The 22,034-nt window shown below is 42.1% G+C and overlaps 1 protein-coding gene across 2 annotated transcripts; it reads right to left on the bottom strand.

The window, feature by feature from the left end:
• Positions 1 to 536: 536 nt before the first annotated feature.
• Positions 537 to 9,398, bottom strand: Slc35g1 (solute carrier family 35, member G1). Of its 2 annotated transcripts, none has more exons than XM_013034360.1 (3): positions 9,215 to 9,398; positions 4,449 to 4,629; positions 537 to 1,572 (listed from the first exon to the last, which is right to left on the bottom strand). In XM_013034360.1, exons 1-3 carry the CDS (start codon positions 9,396 to 9,398, stop codon positions 834 to 836), a joined length of 1,104 nt encoding a protein of 367 aa, XP_012889814.1. In that variant the 3' UTR covers positions 537 to 833. The 2 variants fall into 2 exon arrangements, with proteins under 2 accessions (XP_012889814.1, XP_012889815.1); XM_013034361.1 differs by having other exon boundaries at positions 4,449 to 4,626.
• Between the last annotated feature and the right edge of the window lie 12,636 nt (positions 9,399 to 22,034).

Genomic DNA, 22,034 nt, shown 5'->3' with positions numbered 1-22,034 from the left:
CAAGTTTCAGCTTTGGCATACTACACTGAATTAGGTTGCAAATGAACAGTTAACATAATACTAATTATAGCAGCATTTTCAGTAGGTTTCTTAGGTTCTACACTACTAAAAAAGTATCTTAAGTTGTGTGTGGTAGTGCATGCCTATATTTCCAGCTCTTTGGAGACTGAGGCAGGATTATGAGTTCAAGGCCAACCAGGGCTACATAAGGAGATGCTGTCTCAAAAAACAAACAAAAACCCAGACACTTTGGCTTATGCCAGTAATCCTAGCTACTTGTGAGGCTGAGATCTGAAGGACTGTGGTTCAAAATTAGCACAGGCAGGAAAGTCTTTGAGAGAGTCTTATCTCCAATTAACTACCAAAAAGCCAGAAGTAGAGCTGTGGCTCAAATAGCAGAGCACTACCAGCCTTGAGCTGAAGAGCTGAGGGACAGCGCTCAGCTTCAGAGTTCAAGCCCCATGACCGACCAAAAAAAAAAAATTCCTGTACCCATATCTCATCTGTAACAAAAATACATTTAAAGTTAGGTACATTTAAAAATACATTTAAAGTCATAAAAATGTTGCAGTCTTCAGATGAGCACTTCCCTTGCTTATGCCTCACAACATAAAAAGAAAACCAAAGCAAAAACAAAAGCTACCCAAAACATTTTCTAGATCAAACAGACTGGTTATTCTTCTAATTGAACACATACCATATTAAAAAATGGTAGTTTATACAATTACTTAAACATCAATGAATAAATGCAGACTTTTCAGGTGCATGTGTGTGTGTCTAAACTGAATGATGGTGTACTTGGAAAAAAATCTCTAGATCTCAACCAAGATGATTCATTTGGAACTCTGTAACCACTTACGAAGGACTGCTCCAGTACTACTGGCTACTACACATAGAGCACCACCCACTGTCCACCAGGTGGGCACATCATTGAAGAAAATAATCTGAAAGATGAAAGCGAAGACCACATCCATTGTCTTCATCATTGCTACAGGTCCTGCTTTTTCTATTTGGACTGCTTTTGTGATAAATATCTGACCCCCCAAACCTAGGAGCCCAATGAGTATGAGAAACAACCTGTCCAACCCACAGTTAGGCAGACTCCACTCCCCAGTTATAAAGAGGACAACTGTGCTTTCAAGAAGGCCAAGGATGACATAATACCAAATGCTGAGAAAGTAGTCCACAGATTTTCCCATTTTCCTCAGGATAACTAGAGTCATCGCTGCCAGCACAGCGTGTCCAATGGCTGCAAATGTCCCTTTAAGGTGGTCGGAGTAGTTTTTTTCCACCGCTGTAGTAATGGAACCAAACAAAAATGGTGGCCTCACAATAAGGATCACTCCAGTGATGGTGAACAAGATGAAGAAAGCATCCCAAAGGCTATACTTTTCCTTGAGAAATAGGCAAGCAAATAGCGATGTAAACACTGGACAGCTAAAGGCGATGACTGTGGCATCTGCGAGGGATGTTGTCTGGAAAGCATAGTACATAAGGATCATGGCAGTAGAACCAAGTATTCCTCTGAGAAGGAGGAAAAGTCGCTGACCTTTGGGGCCTATAAAACCAGTCCTGTAAATGCAAATGAAGAAAGGCATGTTAAACCAACTTAGTATTTGCTTATACATCAAAAATATTTAATTAAACAATACTTCAAAAGTTCTAAATGTAAAAAATGGGAATAAATTAATTATAACATTGTCATCTGAGTATTACATACCTTTTAAAAATATTTTCTCAGGATAGTATTGCTAATGTCATTTTAAGTGTTCAGAGTATGAGCAAAAACCCACATAATTGTAAATTAGTAAATAAACACATAATTCTCCATATGTATAGGTAGTATGTTTGGGGGAAAAAAGGAAAACAGACTAGATGTTAAGAGTAGTTTTACTTTAATAGGGAGATAATTTTCCTTTTTACTTCCCCCAGGTTTTCTATGATGACAATGTGTTATTTTTATAGTAAATACAATTTCAAGATTTAGCAGTGCTGTATGAGGAAAGTTGATCCTGGCTAATGTGCAGAAAGTTCTGAATGTTCTGAGCTGCTCTATAAAAGCTAAAGCAAGGTTATAAAGTTAACTTTCATCACTGAATGTGAGAACTGTTTTCAACGTTCTCATGAGGAGAAAATTAAAATACACAGAGATGAATATGAAGTGGTTCAAAAAGTGTAATCATTGCTTTTAATTTTTTTCAACTACGTATTTATTAAATACCTACTCTGTAAATTCTCAGGTACAGCTCTGATTTGTGCTGGGCTTTCATTATGATATCATCTGGGCCCAACACAGAGACCCTTGATGTGTGGATTAGAAATAAAAGTACAGCCAGGCACCAGTGGCTCATGCCTGAGATCTGAGGATCAGGTTCCAAGCCAACCCATGCAGCAAAGTCTGTGAAACTCTTATCTCCAAAAAAGCTGGAAGTGGAGCTGTGGCTCAAGTGGTAGAGTACTAGCTTTGAGCAAAAAAGCTCAGGGACAAGCACCCAGGCTCTGAGTTCAAGCCTTAGGACAGGTACAAAAAAACAATAGAGAGAAAGAGAGAGAGAGGAAGAAAAGAAAGAAAAGGAAAGGCAGACAGGCTACCTTTGGATCTGTGTTGGCAAGTTAGGTATCAAAACAGATTAGGACAAAGGACTCTTTGACCATAATTTTCTTCCATAATGGGGAAGATGGTTCTATTAGCCTCAGTGCTCTGTTGCCACTGGAGGAATTTCTCAAGTCTCACCAGGCTCTCCTAAAGTGCTAGGACCTGTTCACACTTAAGGAGAATTTCTGACAATCTTAGCAGATTTTAATTTTTTCTACCAATTCCTCAGGATAAGGGTTTAAAACTATTCTGTGTGAGTCTGAATTATGTTATGAGACACTTGGAGACTTTGGTGACAAGCAACTGAAACTTCTTTCTTTTCTTTTTTGTTGCCAGTCCTGGGGCTTGAACTCAGGGCCTGCACTCTGTCCCTGAATCTTTCTGTGCTCAAGGCTAGGGCTCTACCACTTGAGTCATAGGACCACTTCTGGCTTTTTCTGAGTAGTTTATTGGAGATAAGAGGCTCATGGAGTTTCCTACTGGGGCAGGCTTTTAACCATAATCCTCGTAGCTAGGATTACAGGCGTGAGCCATCTGTGCCTGGCCAAAACTTTTTATTTTGAGCTCAGGGCCTGGGTACTGTCCCTGAGCTTTTTGTCTCAAGGCTACTGCTCTACCACTTTGAGGCACAGCTCTACTTTCTATTATCTAGAGATTAATTGGAGATAAGAATCCTGGGTCTTTCCTGCCCAGGGAAAGAGTCTCATGGACTTTCTTGCCCAGGCTGGCTTTGAACCACAATCCTCAGATCTCAACCTCCTGAGTAGATAGGGTTGTAGACACGAACCACCAGTGCCCAGGAAACTGAAACTTTTAATTTAGGGGTTAAGTATCTATGCCCAAAGAAAGAGTAAGACAGCCGCTAGGGGCTCAACTGGTCTCCCTTCAAGGATTCAAAGTACAGTGGCGTGGGGATTATGATAGTAGAGAGAGGCATAGTTATAAACCAGGTAGAATGGTGAATTCCATAAGGAAAGAAAAGAAGGGTAGGGCTAGGGGAGAAAGGTGAGGGGAGAATAAAGGTGGTGTTCATATGTTTTTTACATTTTAACAACGCACTCTGAATAATTCTTATTTGACCCCTGCAATCATACGGTAGGCCAAGAGTCCAAAGTGTACCACTGTCTCCAGTTAACAGAGGAGAAAATTGAGTATGCAAAGTAATCAAAAAGACCTCAAAGTTGAGAGCCAGAAGCTCATACTTGTAATCCTAGCTATTAAGAAGGCTGAGATCTGAAGGCATGCTTCAAAGCCAGCTGAGGGAAAGCCAGCCCAGGCAGAAAAGTACATGAGATTCAGATCTTCAATTAATCACCAAAAAGTTGAAAGTGGAACTGTGGCTCAAATGGTAGAGTAGCAGCCTGGAGTACTGAAACAACTAAGGAACAGCACCTGGGTTCACACCCTAGCACCAGCAACAATGACAACAAAAAAATCTGAATCTGAATCTTACCTCTATCTCTCCACCCTAATGAGAGCTGCCTGGTCCACCTAAATCTCTGACACTACATGCACTATTTCCTTTCATTTACTTTTTTCTTCCCAATACTAGTCATGTCAAAAAAGTAGAGAAAAATGGTACAAGCTAAGGGGAAAACTTGGCTCTCATAAAAGGAGTAGCAAATAACTAAACCTCTTTCTTGTTCTTTGGAGGGTATGTGATATGTGCTGATGGTTAAAACTTTCCTTGGGACTACAACCTTGGGACTGTTCATTAATCAGAGCCAAGGGCTCTGAAACTGGTAAGTTCTATGGTAAACCATGATATCACAAAGCAAAAATAATTAAGGCAGTTCAAAAGATTTGCACACATTTATTTATGTCTTCTACTTCGTAGTTAAGAAATACTTACTTTCTGTATATTAAGCAAGGGATAATAACTAGCATTTGGAACACACATCGAAATGCACTAATTTCTACAGCATGGACGTCTTGCACTTTTTTAACAAATAAAGAGGCCACTGAGAAAAGGAAGGCAGACAATAATGTGTAAAACAAGCCAAGTCCAGGACAGGGTGCTTTCTTCTTGGCTTCTGAAAAAGATTAAATTCTGGTTAGTCCTTGTTTCCAAGTGCATGTTTCATAACTTTCACTTAGAAACCGAGAGAAACAGTGGGACGGTAGCAGTGGCTGGCAGATTATGAGTATATCCCTTGTCTGGACAGTGTCTATTTCTCCTAGTAAAGATAAAGGCCATAGACAAGGACAATTTAAACTTGCACTTAAAAAATGCTATTTCACCCTATACAGCAGATTTCCTTTTCAGCTTACTGAAGAATTATCCCTCACAAGTCAAGCAGGAGGAAGCTTGCCAAAATGGTGAAAGAAATTTTTATGAAATACTTATAGAAAAAAATACTTCCTGACCAGGCACCAGTGGCTCACATTGATAATCCCAGTTACTCAGGAGGCTGAGATCTGAAGATCATGGTTTAAAATGAGATCAGGCAGATAAATCTGAGAGACTCATCTCTCCAATTAACCAGTAAAAGGCTGGAATTAGAGCTGGAGCTTCAGTGGCACAATACCAGCCTTGAGCAAAAAGCCAAGCAAGAGTTCAAGCTCAAGCCCCAGTATTAACACACACAAAGAAACTACTTCCCAAAGATACATCTCACTGGAAAATCTGGTTTCCTGAAGAAAGCTGTCCTTTTTAAAATTTTTCTTTTTGTAATTTATAACTAACTGTGTGACCTGGTCATTTGTTGACTCTGAGTTCCTTCAGGGCTGGAGTTTCACCTGTCTTTGTTCATGGCAGGCACCTAGGAGACCTTGAGTGAATACTTGGTAAATGAAAATAGATGAGAGAAATTCACAGAGAGACTCAAGGCCCTAATGTTACTGGCACCAACACAATCTGAGAAGGTTCTCGGTGGTGAAATCATGCTGTGAATCAAATCTTGACTTCACTTTTCATGGCTCACAACACATCTTCCCAGTGGAGAGCAGGGCTCTGCAGCAATCTGACTCCTAAATTCCTTGCATGGATCTGCATCTTATCCTTACTTCTTGATTTGATATGAACCAGGAAAACAGTGCTTTCTCCAGGCCCTCAACTATTCAACCCATCAATGATAACCTGTGTGGGCATGGAGCTTTTGCTCAGCCTTTTCCTCCGTTCTCTCATGCAAGTAGGAACGTGCTATCAAACTTAATCCTCTGTTATTGAGAGGGAAGAAAAATGGGAGAGAGTAAGCGGAGAGCTCTCTGAAAACACAGCCACACACTAAAGAATAAATATATGCTTTTTCTCCCTTCTCTTTTCCCAAACTTGCACAAAATCAGTTAGAAAAGAAGACAACACAACCGGCTCTGCGGGTTCAGAGAATCACAGAGCTGCAGGAGGGATGGACACATACAATTTGCTGGAAAACTAAGACTGCTGCTCCAATCCAGGAATGTACAAATGTGCTTCTCAACTACAGAATGGTATTGCATAATTCTGGAGGTCCCCCCCCCTTTGATAAATGTTACATCAGGTAATACATTTCAACATCCTCCTGTTGTTTAGGTACCTTTGCCCATAAGTGACTACAAACTGCGACCCAAGTGTGCTAATCAGGTCTTCCTGGACAGAGTGTATAGCCTGACCTTTGCAGATGCCACTCTCATCAAGGGTATCCCCTTTTCCTGCTCTATCAGTATCAGCTGGAGAGGCTGCCGCACAGCCAGCACTCACTCCATACCAGGTGCCAGAACTCTCCACATCCTGTCCTGTGTCCAGGTGCTCAAACGCTGTAGAAGCAAATAGCACATGGCTACTGAGGCCATGAGAACGTAGCTTTGTAAGACTTCCAAGTGAAGAACCACAAAATACAGGCCTTGGCTGTGGTTGGCCTCAGAATCTGGCTTCTGAAATTTCAGAATTCGTGTCCAAATACAATAATTGTTCTTAGGAAAAGCCCAATTCATATACAGAACCTCCACCCTCAGACAGAACAGGGAAGATCGAAGACAGAAAACATCTTCTTGTCTATTAATTCAAGGATCTCCTCCCATCTAAACTCATTTTTATGTTTTTTTTCCAGAAATATTTTCAACTCAACACAACATTTTAATTCTTTTAAAACATAATTTGATATCTTTGGCTATGATGATCCTTTCCTTTAAAGCAAACATTTACACAGACACACACACACAGACACACACACACACAATCTTTTTTGTATGTGCCTGTAAATACTTAAAGCTCATCTTTCCTGATTAGAACAGGATGTATGTTAGGGGGTCTAGCTGACCTTTATTACTTATTAATGAGGGCAAGGATGGTTCTTTTCAAGGAAATTTCAGCCTTTAAAAATAATGTCACCTTCTCTGTGGAGATGAGCAAGGAAGTGGGATAACACAGAGGTATCTGTCAGTGTAAGGCATCTCCATGTTTGTATCTAACCACATGGTGCCTCTAAATAATTCAAATTAAGTAAGTGGCCGCCATTAGCTTTTTGCAAAGAACAATTTTTTTAACATGTTTCTTTATCCTCTACTTTTTAAAGCTGGTGATTCATAAATACGGCTGGAATTTAGAATCACCTGAGGAACGTACAACAAATTCACTGTCCAAGTTGTACCCCACAGAAGCTGTATGTATGGCTTGTGAAAGTTCTATTAATTTAAAGACCACTGCTAGACTACAGAGTCCACTCCCAGTAGCAGACTGGAAGGAACAAGGATGTCACTTCTTGCTTCAGTCTAAGATCCACAGTGTTCCTGAAGAGACCAAATAAATGCATTATGAAAGCTGTACACTGTTAAGATCATCCCAGAATGTAAGAAAAGGATAACAGTTCCAAGCTAAATTTTAAATGGAGCTTTGTTTAGATCATCCACTTAAATCAAGAGTGCTAGCACTTGGGAGGCTGAAGCAGGATGAAGCAGGAGGAATCTGAGTTCAAGGCCAGAGTGGGCTACATTAAAACAACAACAACAAAACTAAAGTAAAATGGGATTACCAAAATGTTCAATGAGAACAGAAGTTCAAAATGTTTTTATAGTCGGTTTCCCCCCCCCCCCCAGAATGTTATCTGATGACCATTTAAAAACATCTTGAGCTGGGCTTCGGTGGCTCACGCCTGTAATTCTAGCTACTCAGGAGGCTGAGACCTGAGGATCAGTGTTCAAAGCCACCCTAGGCAGGAAAGTCCATGAGACTCTTATCTCAATAAACCACTCAGAAAACTGGAAGTGGCGCTGTGGCTCAAGTGGTACAGCTTTCATCTTGAGCTGAAGAGCTGAGGGACAGTGCCCCAGGCCCAGAGTTCAAGCCCCATGACCAAAAACAAAACAAAACAAAAAACAACAACTTTGAATTTAAAAGACACTGGTTCTTAGTTTCACTTGCTCACCCAGGTTTGTCATTTTGCCAAGTCCCATCCTAGTGTACAGTTTTCCTGTAGATGCCCAAAGGACATTTGCAAGGACATTCCCTTCCACCCTAGAGTAAGAAGGTAAAAAGTGACCTTCTCAAGAGACCCAGGAATGATTGTGCAAATACAGCACTTTGTCTCTCTTTTGTCTCTCTGTTTCTCTTTCTCTCCTCTCTCTCTCTCTCTCTATATTTAATCGTAAAGATACTGTACAGAGGGGTTACAGTTACATGAGTACGTAGATCTCCACAGCCTTCCTTTTAGGAAGCTGCTCCAGTAGAAAGTGCCCTGGAGTTGGGTCTCTGGCAAGCTGGGATCCTTTCCCCAGGTGCTGCCCAGACCTGCTCGGTCTCACCCATGCCCACGGGAGGCAGTTTTTGAGAGAGGTAAGAAGAAAAAAAAAGTTATAGAAACGCCCTGAGCCTCACTTTGCCTCTTGGTCAGAGGAGAGGTTCCAGGCTTTGGGGATGGGGCACGGAAGTCCCGGCCACCTTGTTTTTCAATCAGTTTCTAAAATGTTGAAGAACCCCAAAGTAGCTCCCCAGCTTGATGAACCAGGGCTGGCACTCCGGTGCCTCTCCAAGATTCTAAGACGCCGGGACACACACTTTTTCTAAGGAATCCGTGCTGTGCTCAACCTTCTCAGGTGGAACCACCCAGATGCGTTTCCAGGGTTAAGGGTCTTCCTTAACCCGGGCCTGGCCTCTCCGGTGACCTCCCACCTTCACCACGTGGCTGCCCGGTCCCGCACACCACCGGTTACCCAAGCAGATTCAAGACTCCCAGAAGGGTGGCAAATTCTGGAACAAACTTTCCCCCCCCACCCCCCGTCCTGGCACCCACTGAGGGATGAAGGCGCGGTGGGCACTGCACCCCGGTGGAAGAGACATCCCCTCCCACTCCACGCACCCCGTCCCCGATCGCCCCAGGTGAGACCCGCGCGGGGTCCGCACAGCGCATTCCCCGGCACCGCGCAACCCCGCACCGAGCACTCCCCGCACCGAGCACCGCCCGCACCGAGCACTCCCCGCACCGAGCACTCACCCCCGCGAACACTCCGCACCGCACTCCCCGCACCGATCACTCACCCCCGCGAACACTCCGCACCGCGCACTCCCCGCACCGCGCACTCCCCGCACCGCGCATTCCCAGTATCGCTCACTCACCCCGCTAACTCTCGACACCGCACTCCCCGCACCGCGCACTCCCCGCACCGAGCACTCACCCCCACTAACTCCCCGCACCGCGCACTCACCGGGCTCCGAGCTCGAGCCGCACCGCAAGGAACGGCAGAGCCAGCACCTGCGGCTCCCGGGGGCGTCCGCCGCCTCGGCGTCCACCCGCTCGCCGTCCGCCTCCCGGGGCGGCGCGTAGTCCGTCAGCGGCAGCCCCGACTCCTCCAAGTCGGCCGCGTCCCCGGCGCTCTCCGGGGGCCCCATGTCGCGGCCCGCGCACTCCCCGCGCTCTCCCCGCGCTCGCGCGCTGTCTGCAGCCGCTCGGCCGCGCTGCTCTTCCGGCCGGTGGCGGCGCCCGTGCGCATGCGCGTGCGCCCTGCGGGCTCCGCTCCGCCTCCCCGGGCAACGCGCGCTTGTCCTCCGCTGCCCTCCTGCCCCGGGCGCCGCCAGCCGCCTGTCCCCGGGGGAGCTCCGCCGCCTCTCCCATCCACCGCGATGCCCACAGCTGGCCAGGAGGCGTCCCTCCCTCTGCTGCGGTCAGGCGCGACGGGCCGGCGGCTGGGCGCGCTCCTTCCCAGGCACGGTGGTCCCCCTGGCCTGGCCTGGCACCGGCTGGCGGGGACGCTGGGCTCCCAGCCCCGGCGCCACCCGGCCTGTGGCCTCCCTTGACTTTACAGGATGGGTGCTTATTTATCCGTGTGGCCTCGTGCTCGGCCCTCTGGATGCCCTGAAGACCTTACCCTGCACCTTGCCAGGGTGAGAGTCAGGGTGTTTGCTCTGTTGCCTCATTGCTACTTGACCAAGGCTTAAAAGGTTTAAAGAAATATAAATAAATAAAATTTAAAAATTAAAGAAAAGACACGAGCCCGGCTTACGCCTGTAACCCTAGTTACTCAAGAGGCTAAGGTCAGAGGGTCACAGTTCGAAGCCAGCCTGGACAGGAAAGTCCATGAGACTCACCAAAAAGCCAGAAGTGGAACTGTGGCTCAAGTGGTACCAGCCTTAAGCAATAAAAGCTCAGGCTCTAAGTTCAAGCCCCAGGATTGGCACCGACTTCTTTCCTCCTTCCCTTCCAAGAAAAAAAATTCAGAAGTGGAATTGTGGCTCACACAGTTTTGAGCAAAAAAGGTAGGGAACAATGCCCTGGTCCTGAGTACAAACCCCAATACCAACACTAATTAGCATAGGATGGAATTATAGGGAAACTAGATCTGTAAGATGGAACAGAGCCTGTGTTCTTTACAGTTAAGTACTAGGCATACATTATTGACCTTTAGTCCCTCCCTTCCCATCCCTTCCTCTGCTCTCTCTCATTTAACCGAGACATCTTAATTTAACCATTCATTTTTGGTGTAGTTAAAATCTTCTAATTGTTGACCATTGGTTTCATAACTTGTTATGTTTCTGAAGGTGTTTATCAGATCTAGAATTTTTTTAGTGGAGTCTGTAGGGTCTGTTAAATTTAAGACCATATCATCTGCAAGTAGATATAATTTGACACAAGTTCTTTCTTTCCCCATTTGGATCTATTTTCTTTCTCCTGTCTTATTGCTGTGGCTAAGAATGCCAGTACTACATTGAATAAGAGTGGAGAGAATGGACACACTTGTCATGTTATTGACTTAAGAGAAAATAATTTCAGCTTTTTCCATTTAATATGACATTCGTTTTGTTTGTCATATACACATATATGTGTTAGGTTTTTTAAAAAGAGGTAGAGTAAGAACAGCACCACGCACATGGTATTCAGGTAAGGGGTAGGTTTATTCAGTAGACCTGCTGGGACCAGGCCAGGTTGGCACTCCATGCGGCTGGCAAAGAGAGCGTCTGGCCCTGGGTTAGGCCTTATATAGGGTATGGGTGGGGAAAGGTGTGTCCAGGTAAAGGGAAGTGGGACTAGGTGGGAGAAAGGTGTGGCCATATCAGATCCAGATGTGACCTCAGCGGATGCAGATGTGACCTCTTCCAGGTGTTCCAGTTGCCTAGGTAACACAGGTACTGGGCGGGGTCTGCTCGCCATCCAGGAATGGACCTTTATATATGTGTGTGTGTGTGTATATATATACATATATATATAATATGTATATATATACATATATATATACATTATTATTAAGTTCAGGTACATTCCTCCTATTCCTAGTTTCTTCAGATTTTACATAAAAGAACATTTGAATTTTGCCAAAGGTTTTCTTTCTGCATCAATTCAGATAGTTATGTAACTTTGGGTTCTTAGTCCTGTTTACTACACACTACATTCATTGATTTACATATGTTAAACCATTCTTGCATCCCTGGTTTGAAATAAACTGAATTATGGTGTATGAGCTTTTTAGTGTGTTGTTGAATTTGATTTGCAACAATTGAGAATTTTTGCATCAAAGTTCATGACAGAGATTTGTCTATAATTCTCTTTATGTGTGTGTCTATATATATTATTTGCTTCATAGAGTGAGTTCCATAGCATTTATTCCTTTTGTATTTTATGGGAGAATTTGAAGAGTACTAGGGTTCTTCTTTAAAGGTCTGATAGAATTTGGCAATGAATCCATCAGGTCCTGGGGTTTTCTTTGATGGGAGAGTCTTTGTTATTGCTTCAATCAAATTGCGTATAATAGATCTCATTAAGTGGTTTATATCTTCCTGGTTCAATTTTTATATCTAGATATTTATCCATTAATCTATATTTTCCAGTTTGAGAAAATTTTTAAGTCAGTCTTATCCATTTAACTAACTTACCTTATGATTTTGGAAACAGTAATTTGTTCCAAAGAGTGAAGCCTAATGTTTATGTTTTGGAAATAAACCAATGCTATGGAACATAAGATCATGCTTCTAAATAACCCTAGTAAAGGAAAGAGGGAATAAACAAAAGAGAGGTTATTGAAGCTGAATGTAAGCTGGTACACTAAAGAGGTAAAATAAACTGTTCAAATGTATGGTACGATTCAAATGGATGGAAATTTAACAGGGGAAAAATATTGTCGAGGACAGCTTGTCAAAAACTTGCACATAGAATTTTCATTTGATCCAACAATTCCACTTCTAGCTATATACCCAAAAGAATTAAAAGCAGGGCTTGAACTGGTATGTGTATACTCCATATTCCCAGTAACATTATTCACAAAGATGAAAACAATCCAAATGTCCATCCATCGTCAATAGATAAATAAATAATGTAGTGTATGCCAGGCATTGGAACATTGTTTTGTCTTAAAAAGAAATTCTTGACTCAGGCTACAACATGAGTGAATCTTGAAGACATTATGCAAATGAAATAAACAAAATATAAAGGATAAATATTATATGTCCTAGCATAATTAAATTATAGAGACAGAAAATAAAATGATAGTAGTCAGGGGCTGGTATAGGAAAACAATTAGTGCTAAATGGGTATAGTGTTTTCAGTGTGGGCCAATGAAAGAGTTATATAGATAGATAGTGATGATGATTGTCCAGCAGTGGAAACATTCTGCTATGTACATTTTATCTAATTTATTAGGTTTAAAAAAAATCCAGGAAAAATCCCTCTTGAGAGTACAGAGCAGACTACTAACAGATCAGCAATGTGGCTGGGTCAGGTGCTTCACATTTGTTATCCCAGAACTGTGAAAGATGAAGGAAGTGGGTCATGAATTTAATGACAACCTGGGCTACATATCAATATCTTGTCACAAAACAAAATAAAAACAAAACAAACAAAACACCCCAACAATGCAGATCCAAAGTTGTGGTTAACCTACGTCTGTATTTACGCTGGGATATGCAAAGCATTTTTTCCTCATCATTCACTTTGCCTTCAGTTCTGGCTCATAAAGAAATGAAAATAAGCATTAAAATAATAATAGAAGTGAAAAGGAAACAGTAAAACATTGTGTAGTGTCTTCCAAGATTCAGAGTTTTTCTCTCACATATCCCCAATATTAAAAAGTATGAACTTGGATTTCTACATTTTAATCTCTATAGAGAGTTTAATGCCCTTATCTGATTTGGGAAACTTCTTTGCAGCCCTGTTTTCCATCTTAAAAGTTTACTAAGGCCTGGTACTGATGGTTCACACCTGTAATCCTAGCCACTCAGGACACTGAGATCTGAGGATAGTGGTTCAAAGCCAACCTGGGCAGAAAAGTCTTTTATCTCCAATAAACCACTTTAAAAAAGCTGGAAATGATGCTGTGGCTCAAGTGGTTGAGTGCAGCTTTGGGCAAAAGAAGATCAGGGACAGCACCCAAGCCCTGAGTTCATGCACCAGGACCAGAAAAAAAAAAAAAAGAGCCAACTCAGATTTTCCATTTCTAGTCTCTAATATATTTGTCTTTATTCTCGTACCATTTTTCCATGTGACTCATTTGACTAATGTTTGCATGCTTAACACTGGCCATTTGTGATTCCTAGCCAAGATCTAGTGGGAAACCAAAGTGATAAGTCTCCTGACCTCTCAGGCATGGGGAAGGATAAGAAAAGAATGAGACAACATTATGGAATGAGATGATGACATTATTTAGCATCACACAAAACCCAAGCACCAGGAGTATGGACCCTATTTAGATCTAAGCTTCCTGCTCTTTCCTAGTCAGATGGAATGGCCTGCATGCGCATTTGGATACTGGATCTGTGTTGTTGGGAGACTCCTGGCTCCTCAGGCCATCATTTTCTCAACTCTGAAGTCACACGGCTGCTGCATCCCCAGCAGCAACTGATGGGCAGAAGAGCACCCTGTGGCCTTGGCAACTCCCTTCTCTGTGTTCTGGGACTTTCTCCAGTTTTTCCTTGCTTTTCTACCTTCTAGTCTGTTCCCACGCTGCAGAAGGTAACTCCTGTATACCTAAATGATTTCTGACACTTCAGGGAACCTCTGTCTTGCTCTGAGAACTTTTTGTGTGCAGATTCTCTGAGACTGGGCATGCCTGAGCTTTCAACTTGGCCCTGGATGATACTGAGTAATCCTCTTTCACCTCAGATTTGTTATGGTCTAGGATTTGGATTCTATTCAGCTCTTGTTTTAATAATTAACATTTGAGAAATACTCAAAATATGCCACGCACTATTAAGTGCATTGGTTCATTTAACCCACAGGTGAACTTTAGCAGGCAGTTCAGCATAACTGTTAAGCGCAGGACTCTTGGGGTTAATTGGCTCCAGGTCACCATTTGGGGTGTACCACTCCCCAGCTGAGTGACTTCAGACAAGTGATCAGCTTTCTCTCTTTTTCTCTCTTCTCACTCTACCTCTCTTTTAGTCTCTTTTTCATGTCTGTAAAATGGAAGATAGTATCTAGCTGCTGTGAAGTTTAAATAATGCATATAGAACACCATAAGCAAGTACCCTTCTCTTTTTTTCAGTGAGAAAAGCTAAGCTCAGACATATCGAACAACTTTCCCAACATCAAACTGATACTAAGGGCAGAGTTAGGATCAGCTCCTCAGATCATTAGAATGCTAAGTGGTTGGCCTGGGAAACTCCGCTGTACTCATTCATCCAGAGTTGAATTTCCAGGGCTATGAGCTTCTTTTTTTTTTTTTTTTTCAGTCATGGGACTTGAACTCTAGGCCTGGGCTGTCCCTCAGCTCTTCAGCTTAAGGCTAGCACTGTACCACTGAGCCACAGCACCACTTCCAGTTTTCTGGTGGTTTATTGGAGTTAAGAGTCTCATGGACTTTCCTGCCCAGGATGGCTTTAAACCATGATCCTCAGATCTCAGCTTCCTGAGTAGCTAGGATTACAGGCATGAGCCACTGGTGCCTGGCCAGGCTATGAGCTTCTGAAGTACTTCATTAGACCACAATTTCTTCCACCTGATAATCTGGCTTAACCCCCCCCCCCAGACGATTAAGTCTGGCAACATTCCATGACAACTGTCTGTGCTACAGCAATGCAATGGGGTTCACACTAAGCTTATAGAGTCTCTAACATCTTGTTTTAATAACATCTTTTTGGAGTAACATGCCATGGCATGAAGAAGAAAAGTAATTTTATAATAATATCAACAAAAGCCTCAGTTCCATACTGATAGGTGAGTTACTAGCAACCCTTAAATCTTTTGATATCTTTATATATTTGCAGTGCTGGGGATTGAACTCCAGGTCTCTTGTCTTCTAGACAAGGATTCTACCACTGAGCTATATCCCCAACTGACTTGTGATGCATTAGCACACCTTCCTAAACCCACTGAATTCTTTGATTAGTGTCAATGAGTTGCCTAATGTGATACTCGTATTTCACATGTAGATATTACCTTTGATGTTCTGCATGTCTTGTCCTACCACATACTATAATTATGTTTGTAAGAAATATTATGGGTATATACCATTCATGCAAAAAACTCACAAATACATATTGAGCATGCCCCTTGTGAACAAACAGTGTCCAGATGAGCACATACTCAGTTCCCTAAAAGTGTCTCTCATGCCTCCCTCCTGCCCATCACTATACCCTCCAAAGTTAAGTGCCCACCGAGCTTCTAAAACTATACATTAGTTTTGCATGCTTTTAAACTTCTTAAAATTATAGTTATATGGTGTTCATTGTCTGTGTTCTGAACGTGTCCTCTAAAGTTCATGTTGGAAACTTAGTCCTCAATTCAACAATGTTGATAGGTGGATTTTGGTTTTGGTTTTATTTATTTTTATTTTTTGGTCGGTCAAGGAGCCTGAACTCTAGGCGTAGGAGCTGTCCCTCAGCTCTTTAGCTCAAGGCTAGCACTCTACCACTTGAGCTACAGTACCACTTCTGAATTTTTTTTTTTTTGGCTTATGTGGTGCTGAGGAATTGAACCCAGGGCCTCATGCATGCAAGGCAAGCACTCTACCACTGAGCCACCTTCTCAGCCCGGTTTGGGTTTTATTTTTGCAGTAAGGGGGTTTGAACTCCGGGTATGGCAAGAAGGCACTCTACCACTGAGCAACACCTCAGCCCTCTTTTGTGCAGGTTATTTTTCACACGGGGTCTTGCTTTTTGCCCTAACATGTACTTGGGCATAGTCTGCCTATGGAAAGTGTCTTCTTGCAGCTCTGATCACGGGTATTACCATGCTTAGGCTGGCTTTAAACCTCAGTACTCTCAATCTCAGCCTCCTAAGTAGCTAGGCTATATAGGTGTGAACCACTGGTGCCCAGCAAGAGGTAGAATCTTTAACTGGTGGTCAGTCCTGAAGGCTTTGTCCTGTTGAATGGGTTGATACTGTGGGAGTGAGTTAGTCATTGGGAGAGTGGGTTCTTAAGATGAGTTTGACCCCCTTGCCTTCTTTCTAGTGCATGTGCCCTCCTGCCCTTCTGCCTTCTGCCTTCTGCTGTGGGATGGCACAGTGAAGAGGCCCTCACCAGACAACAGTTCCTTGACCTTGGACTTCCTACCCTCAGAATGTTAAGAAGAAAATCTCTATTCTTTATAAATTATCCAGTCTCAAGTATTCTAGTATAACAGCACAAAATGGCCTAAGACTGTCTTCTCTTTTTGGGGTAGTGCTAGGGTCAAACTCAGGGCCTTGCACTTGCCAGGCAAGCACTCTCTCACTTGAGCTACTTCTCCAGCCTCAAGACAGAATTCTTTCATGTGGCTTTTTTCACTACTATTTGTGAGATTCACATATGTTACTGTGTATGGATTAGTTGATTAACTTTGCTGTGTATTATATATCATGCAGTCTCACCAATGTTAACCATTACAAAGGACACTGCTACATTTCAAACTATATTCTCTATCCATCCATTTATCAACACACACATATGTCTATGTCTACATCTTGTCTATATTGGCCTACGTGTCTTGCCCATTTAACATATTTCTATCACAAATCCTTGGAGACTGTTGGACTGAATTCCAAAAAGTGTTATGTCATATTCTATGTATTCTCTAAAACCCACAATTCTATTTATTCATAAATACCTGTGACGATGTCCTATGTGCCCAATGCCGTACTAGACACTAAGGTTAGAAACCCTTGAGAATATCACAGCCAGTAAGAAGGGGTAAAATATAAGTATACCATCACACTATAATGTAGTAATGTTACAGACAATTATGACTATTACTTTATCAAAATGACTTTAAATTTTGTAATTTTAATAAATATTTAGTTTTCACAAATGGCTTCCTCCTTTATCAGGGAACTAATCTTCTGGAATTCCCAGAGGTGTCTTTACAGATCATTTAAGCAGATTTAGAAAGATAAAAGAGAATCACTCTTTTCACGGGGTCTCAGTGAGTAGATCCCATTATGCATCAAAGAAATGTCAATATCATTTCCCACAGGCTTTTCTTCCTGTGTTCCCTTTAAATGCCCTCAGCCCTTTTCATTTATTACTAATATTCTCTTTCAACCAGCTCCTCTATTCTCTGGCTTTAAGTAAGTTTCATTGGTCCATTATTCCTTTTTCTTTAACTCAATTCCAGTCTTCTCCTTGAGCCCGTTATTTAGGTACATTGATACTTAACCACTCTTCAGATACCTCTACTAACATCAGTTCAACATATTTTTAACTGGTCTCCACACTCCTCCCCTTTTTTCTTTCTTCTATCCCATTGGAAACCATACCAACCATTTACGCTGGGGTCCATTTAAAACTCTTTCTCCTTCTTCCCTCTCCAAATGCAATCAATCAGTCTGTTTATCAACCAGATTTGCTAATTCTACTTTATCCATGTCTTGAATCTAATCATTGTCTTTAATTTTAGCTCCTGCTATTTCTTTTTAGGTTATTTCTACTGTCTCCTTCCAGATCTTTCTGAATTCACACTTTTTTTTTCTGGTCCTAGAATTTGAGTTTCTTTTGCTGGAGGCTGGTGCGTTACCACTTAAGCCACAGTGCCTCTTCCAGCTTTTTCTGTGTAGTTTATTGGAGATAAGAATCTCACAGACTTTCCCCTCCAGGATGGCTTCAAACTTCGGTCCTCAGATCTCAGTCTCCTGAGTAGCTAGGATTGCAGACATGAGCCACCGGTGCCTGGCTCACACTTGTCTTTTGTACTGAACTAAACCGTGATTTAGAAGGTGAATGTGAGTATCACTGGTTATCATCAGTAGTCTTCTATTAGCCATAGTTGTGCTTACCATGTACTATACTGTTATAAGACACACCTAGGTTGGCCAAGGCCCCTGTAGCACACTGTGCTATGTGTTCTCATTTTCCTTGTGTGGCATGAATGCAAAGGTTAGAAAGAACCAGCTACAAGATTTGGTCCAAACTCCAGACCCTTGTTGACATGTCTGGCTTCATCTCCAGCACTCTTCATCTCATACTTTACTGCTTAACGACTGCCATTTCCAGTTGTAACATGTTGCATGCCAACATGTTACATGGGCAAATCATTGCTTCTTCTTTTGTCTTTCTGGCAAACATCAACACACCTTTTAAACTTTAATTTATATGTCACTTTCTTCAGTGGAGCTTCTCTGAGTTTAAAGGATGAAAGTATTTCAGTCATTGCAACCCATAATCTACCTCTATTATGTGCTTTCACTGTAACCCATAATCTCCCTCCATTATGTGCTTTTGCTGTAACTCATAATCTAACTCTATTATGGTACCACCATAATGAAGAACATCTTTGGTTTACATGTTTATTTCCTTTGTCAGTTTGTAAGCTGTTTGATGCTTTTCATCTCCTCCCGAAACCTGCCCCCCCCACCCAGTGCCTAGCACAAAGAGGCTTAAGAAAAGATTACTGAACCAAGTATAATAGAATAATCTAGTCAGGCGGGCTAGGTTAAGCTGCTGTGACAAGTGACTTAATACAATAAAAGTTTACTTATCCCCTGGTATCAGTGGCTCACACCTATAATCTTAGCTACTCAGGCAGCTGAGATCTGAGGATTGTGGTTTGAAGCCAGCCTAGGCAGGAAAGACCATGAGACTCTTATCTCAAATTAACCACCAGAAAACTGGAAGTGGAGCTGTAGCTCAAAGTGGTAGGATGCTGGCCTCAAGTGTAAAAGCTCAGGATTAGTGCCCAGGCCTTGAGTTCAAACCTCCAGACTGAGAGGTGGGGGGGGGGGAGGGGAAGGTTTACTTCTCAATCAGGCTATTATCAATCAGATTGATGATATTAACACATGCTCCCATAATCACATTGGAGCACTGTGTGTGTGCATATTACCTTTTAAAACTTGTGATAAAGTACGCATACAATAAACTTTACCATTTTAACCAAAGTGTACAATTTTGTGTCATTAGTTATACTTGTAGTACTGTGAAACTCATCATCGTGTAGTTCTACACATTTTTCATGACCCCAAATGGAAATCCCCCATTCCTTACGCAGCACCTTCCACTCTCACTTCCCTGTGCTTCTGGAAACCACTAATCTGCTGCACCTATTCTGCACATTTCATATGAGTGGAATCATATAATACACGGCCCTTTGTGTGTCTGGCTTCTTTCACTAATGTTTTTGATTTTATCTGCATTATGCCCTATTTATGGCTAAAAATACCACATTGTACATTTGTGCATATTTTGTTAATGCATTCATCATTTGATCGATATTGGTAGGGCTTTCCCCTCCATTTTTGGCAATTGTGAGTTGAGCTGATGTTTGTGGTCAGGCTTTTCTTCAAATACTTCTTTTCAATGCTTTCAGATGTATACCTAGGAGCAGAATTATTGGGTCATATGGTAATTCTATGTTTAAGTTAACAACCAAAGTTTAATAAACAACCAGTGTTTCCCACAGTAGCTACACTATTTCTTCTAGCAACCTAAGAAGAGTCCATTCTGTCCACATTCTCATCACTAATTATTTTCCACTAACATTTACTGTTAGGATTATTAGGACTGATATATGATCTTAGCAAATTCACCTCACTCTTCAGATTTTGTTGGGTAAAGCAGGTCAGATGATCTTTGTAGTTCCAAGAGAGGTGGGAGGCACCCAGCTCTCCTCTTTCTGACACAGAAAGGTATGAGCTACCCATGCCTAGAATCATGATCTAGACTTTAAATATAAAGTTTCAGCCAGGTGTTGGTGACTCATGCTTATAACCCTAGCTACCTAGGAGGCTGAAATTTAAGGATTGTAGTTCAAAGCCAGCCTTAGCAGGGCAAGTCCATGAGATTCTTGTCTCTAATTAACAAGTAAAAAACCAGACATTGAGTTTTGGCTCAAGTGGTAGAGAGCTAGCCTTGAGGGAATAAAGGTCAGGAACAATGCCTAGACCCTGAGTAGAAACAAACAAACAAGAAGTTTCCAGAAGGAAAATGAACAGAGAACCACTGAAAGTGGCACAAATATAAGCGAAAAGATATGGATGGAATGGTTCTGTAACCAGAAACAGATAAAAAGTATTCTAAGTCCAATACTTTATTTGTTAACTGGTTATAAATATATTTTTGAGATAATATGTAAAAAAGGTTACTGTGGGAAACAGTTAGATCTCTTCTTTTTAGTACAAAATGCCATGTAGCCAGATCCCACCCAAACTCTGGTGCTTAAACTTAACTGCTGGAAGTCCCAATACCTTCGTAAGTAACCACAATAGTACGTTTTGTTAGATGAATTAACCAAATAATCATTTTCTGGTGCATCTTCCAAATCAGTCTTTAAAATGAGGGAATAAAAAGCTGCCCAGAATGGTTTTTACTGAGAGGGAACACTTTTTGTAAACAAGCTCTTCTCATCACCAAGCAACTCTCTTCTGGGTTTCCCTTTAATGGTGATCATTTCAGCTGGCAGCTGGTGCAACCTTGAAATGATGTTTATTTTTCCTGCTCCCTGAGGTGTGGGGGTCATTGCTGATAATAATGGGATTGCTAGTCATTATTATCTGGAGTAATAACACAGCAGACTTCCCTAATGCTCCCCCGTCCCTTGCCCCACCATCTTGACATTGACTCTGCACACAATTGGGTCACACTAGAGGCACATTAAAGATATTTACATTTTAGAAATCAAAATGACCCATGTGGGGATGAGATGCGAATGGGAGATAAGCATTGTACACTTTGTCCAGTTTGTAGCTGTGTAATCGATCAATAAACATTCATTGTTCCAACCATCTGGGTTTGAATCTCAGCTCTTCCACTACTAGTTGGATACTATTCCACCCTCCTTTTGGGGGGTGGGGTTATTTTTCCTAAGGCTTGAACTCAGGACCTTGTGCTGTCCCTGAACGTTTATGTTCAAGACTAGCACTCTAACACTTGAGCCATAGCTCCACTTCTAATTTTTTGGTGGTTATTTGGAGATAAGAGTCACACACACACACACACACACACACAAGTCTCACAGACTTTACTGCTTAAGCTTGCTTTGAACTGTGATTCTCAGATCTCAGTCCCCTAAATCGCTAGGATTGTGGGCTTGACCCACTGGTACATGGCTATTCCTTCTTTTAACTGAATACAATAGATTGTTTATAATTCATATGTGTGTGTATATATGTGTGTATGTGAGAGAGATAATATATATGTATATACATTACATATACTAGATATATGTATATGTATATATATATATAGAGAGAGAGAGAGAGGCTAAACTCCTATATGCTTAGAACAATATATGGCACACAGCAAATATGAGATAGGTGATGATTTTGATTGTTTCAGGATCATGTTCCTTCTTGACAAAGCACTTCTTCTTTTACACGTCTGTCATCTGCTATGACTTAGAAAGCACCCCTCAGACATTTTATCTTCCCCAGGTTTAAACAGAGCTTAAAGGGAATTATAATTGTGTGCTTAATTGCCTTTGTGCTCCAACAGCTAGCAGCTCTGGGAAGGTAGGGACTCAAGCCAGTTATGGCTAATTCCTCATGTGGTGGATGACTTATTCGCCTGCCTAGCCCTGACACTACAGAGGCTGCCAAGCTAATTCACTGGAGAATACGGAAAGAGCATCCCTGTGCTGATATTTCCCAGGACTGTGCAAAGACGCCAAAGAAAACCACTGAGTCCCAAACAT

This window comes from Dipodomys ordii, unplaced genomic scaffold (genome assembly GCF_000151885.1).
Source record: "Dipodomys ordii isolate 6190 unplaced genomic scaffold, Dord_2.0 Scaffold188, whole genome shotgun sequence".
In the NCBI taxonomy this organism is placed as follows: domain Eukaryota; kingdom Metazoa; phylum Chordata; class Mammalia; order Rodentia; family Heteromyidae; genus Dipodomys; species Dipodomys ordii.
Note: the sequence above shows the minus strand (reverse complement) of the source record. Positions and strands in the feature narration are given on the sequence as shown.

What these genes read in the sequence shown, in the direction of transcription:
- Slc35g1 (XM_013034360.1), bottom strand. Translation starts at nt 9,398, where the DNA reads ATGGGGCCCCCGGAGAGCGCCGGGGACGCGGCCGACTTGGAGGAGTCG. An exon ending in CGGCTCGAGCTCGGAGCCCG is followed by an intron (nt 4,630 to 9,214) that starts GTGAGTGCGCGG and finishes AATCTTTTTCAG; the next exon opens with AAGCCAAGAAGAAAGCACCC. An exon ending in CCTTGCTTAATATACAGAAA is followed by an intron (nt 1,573 to 4,448) that starts GTAAGTATTTCT and finishes TTGCATTTACAG; the next exon opens with GACTGGTTTTATAGGCCCCA.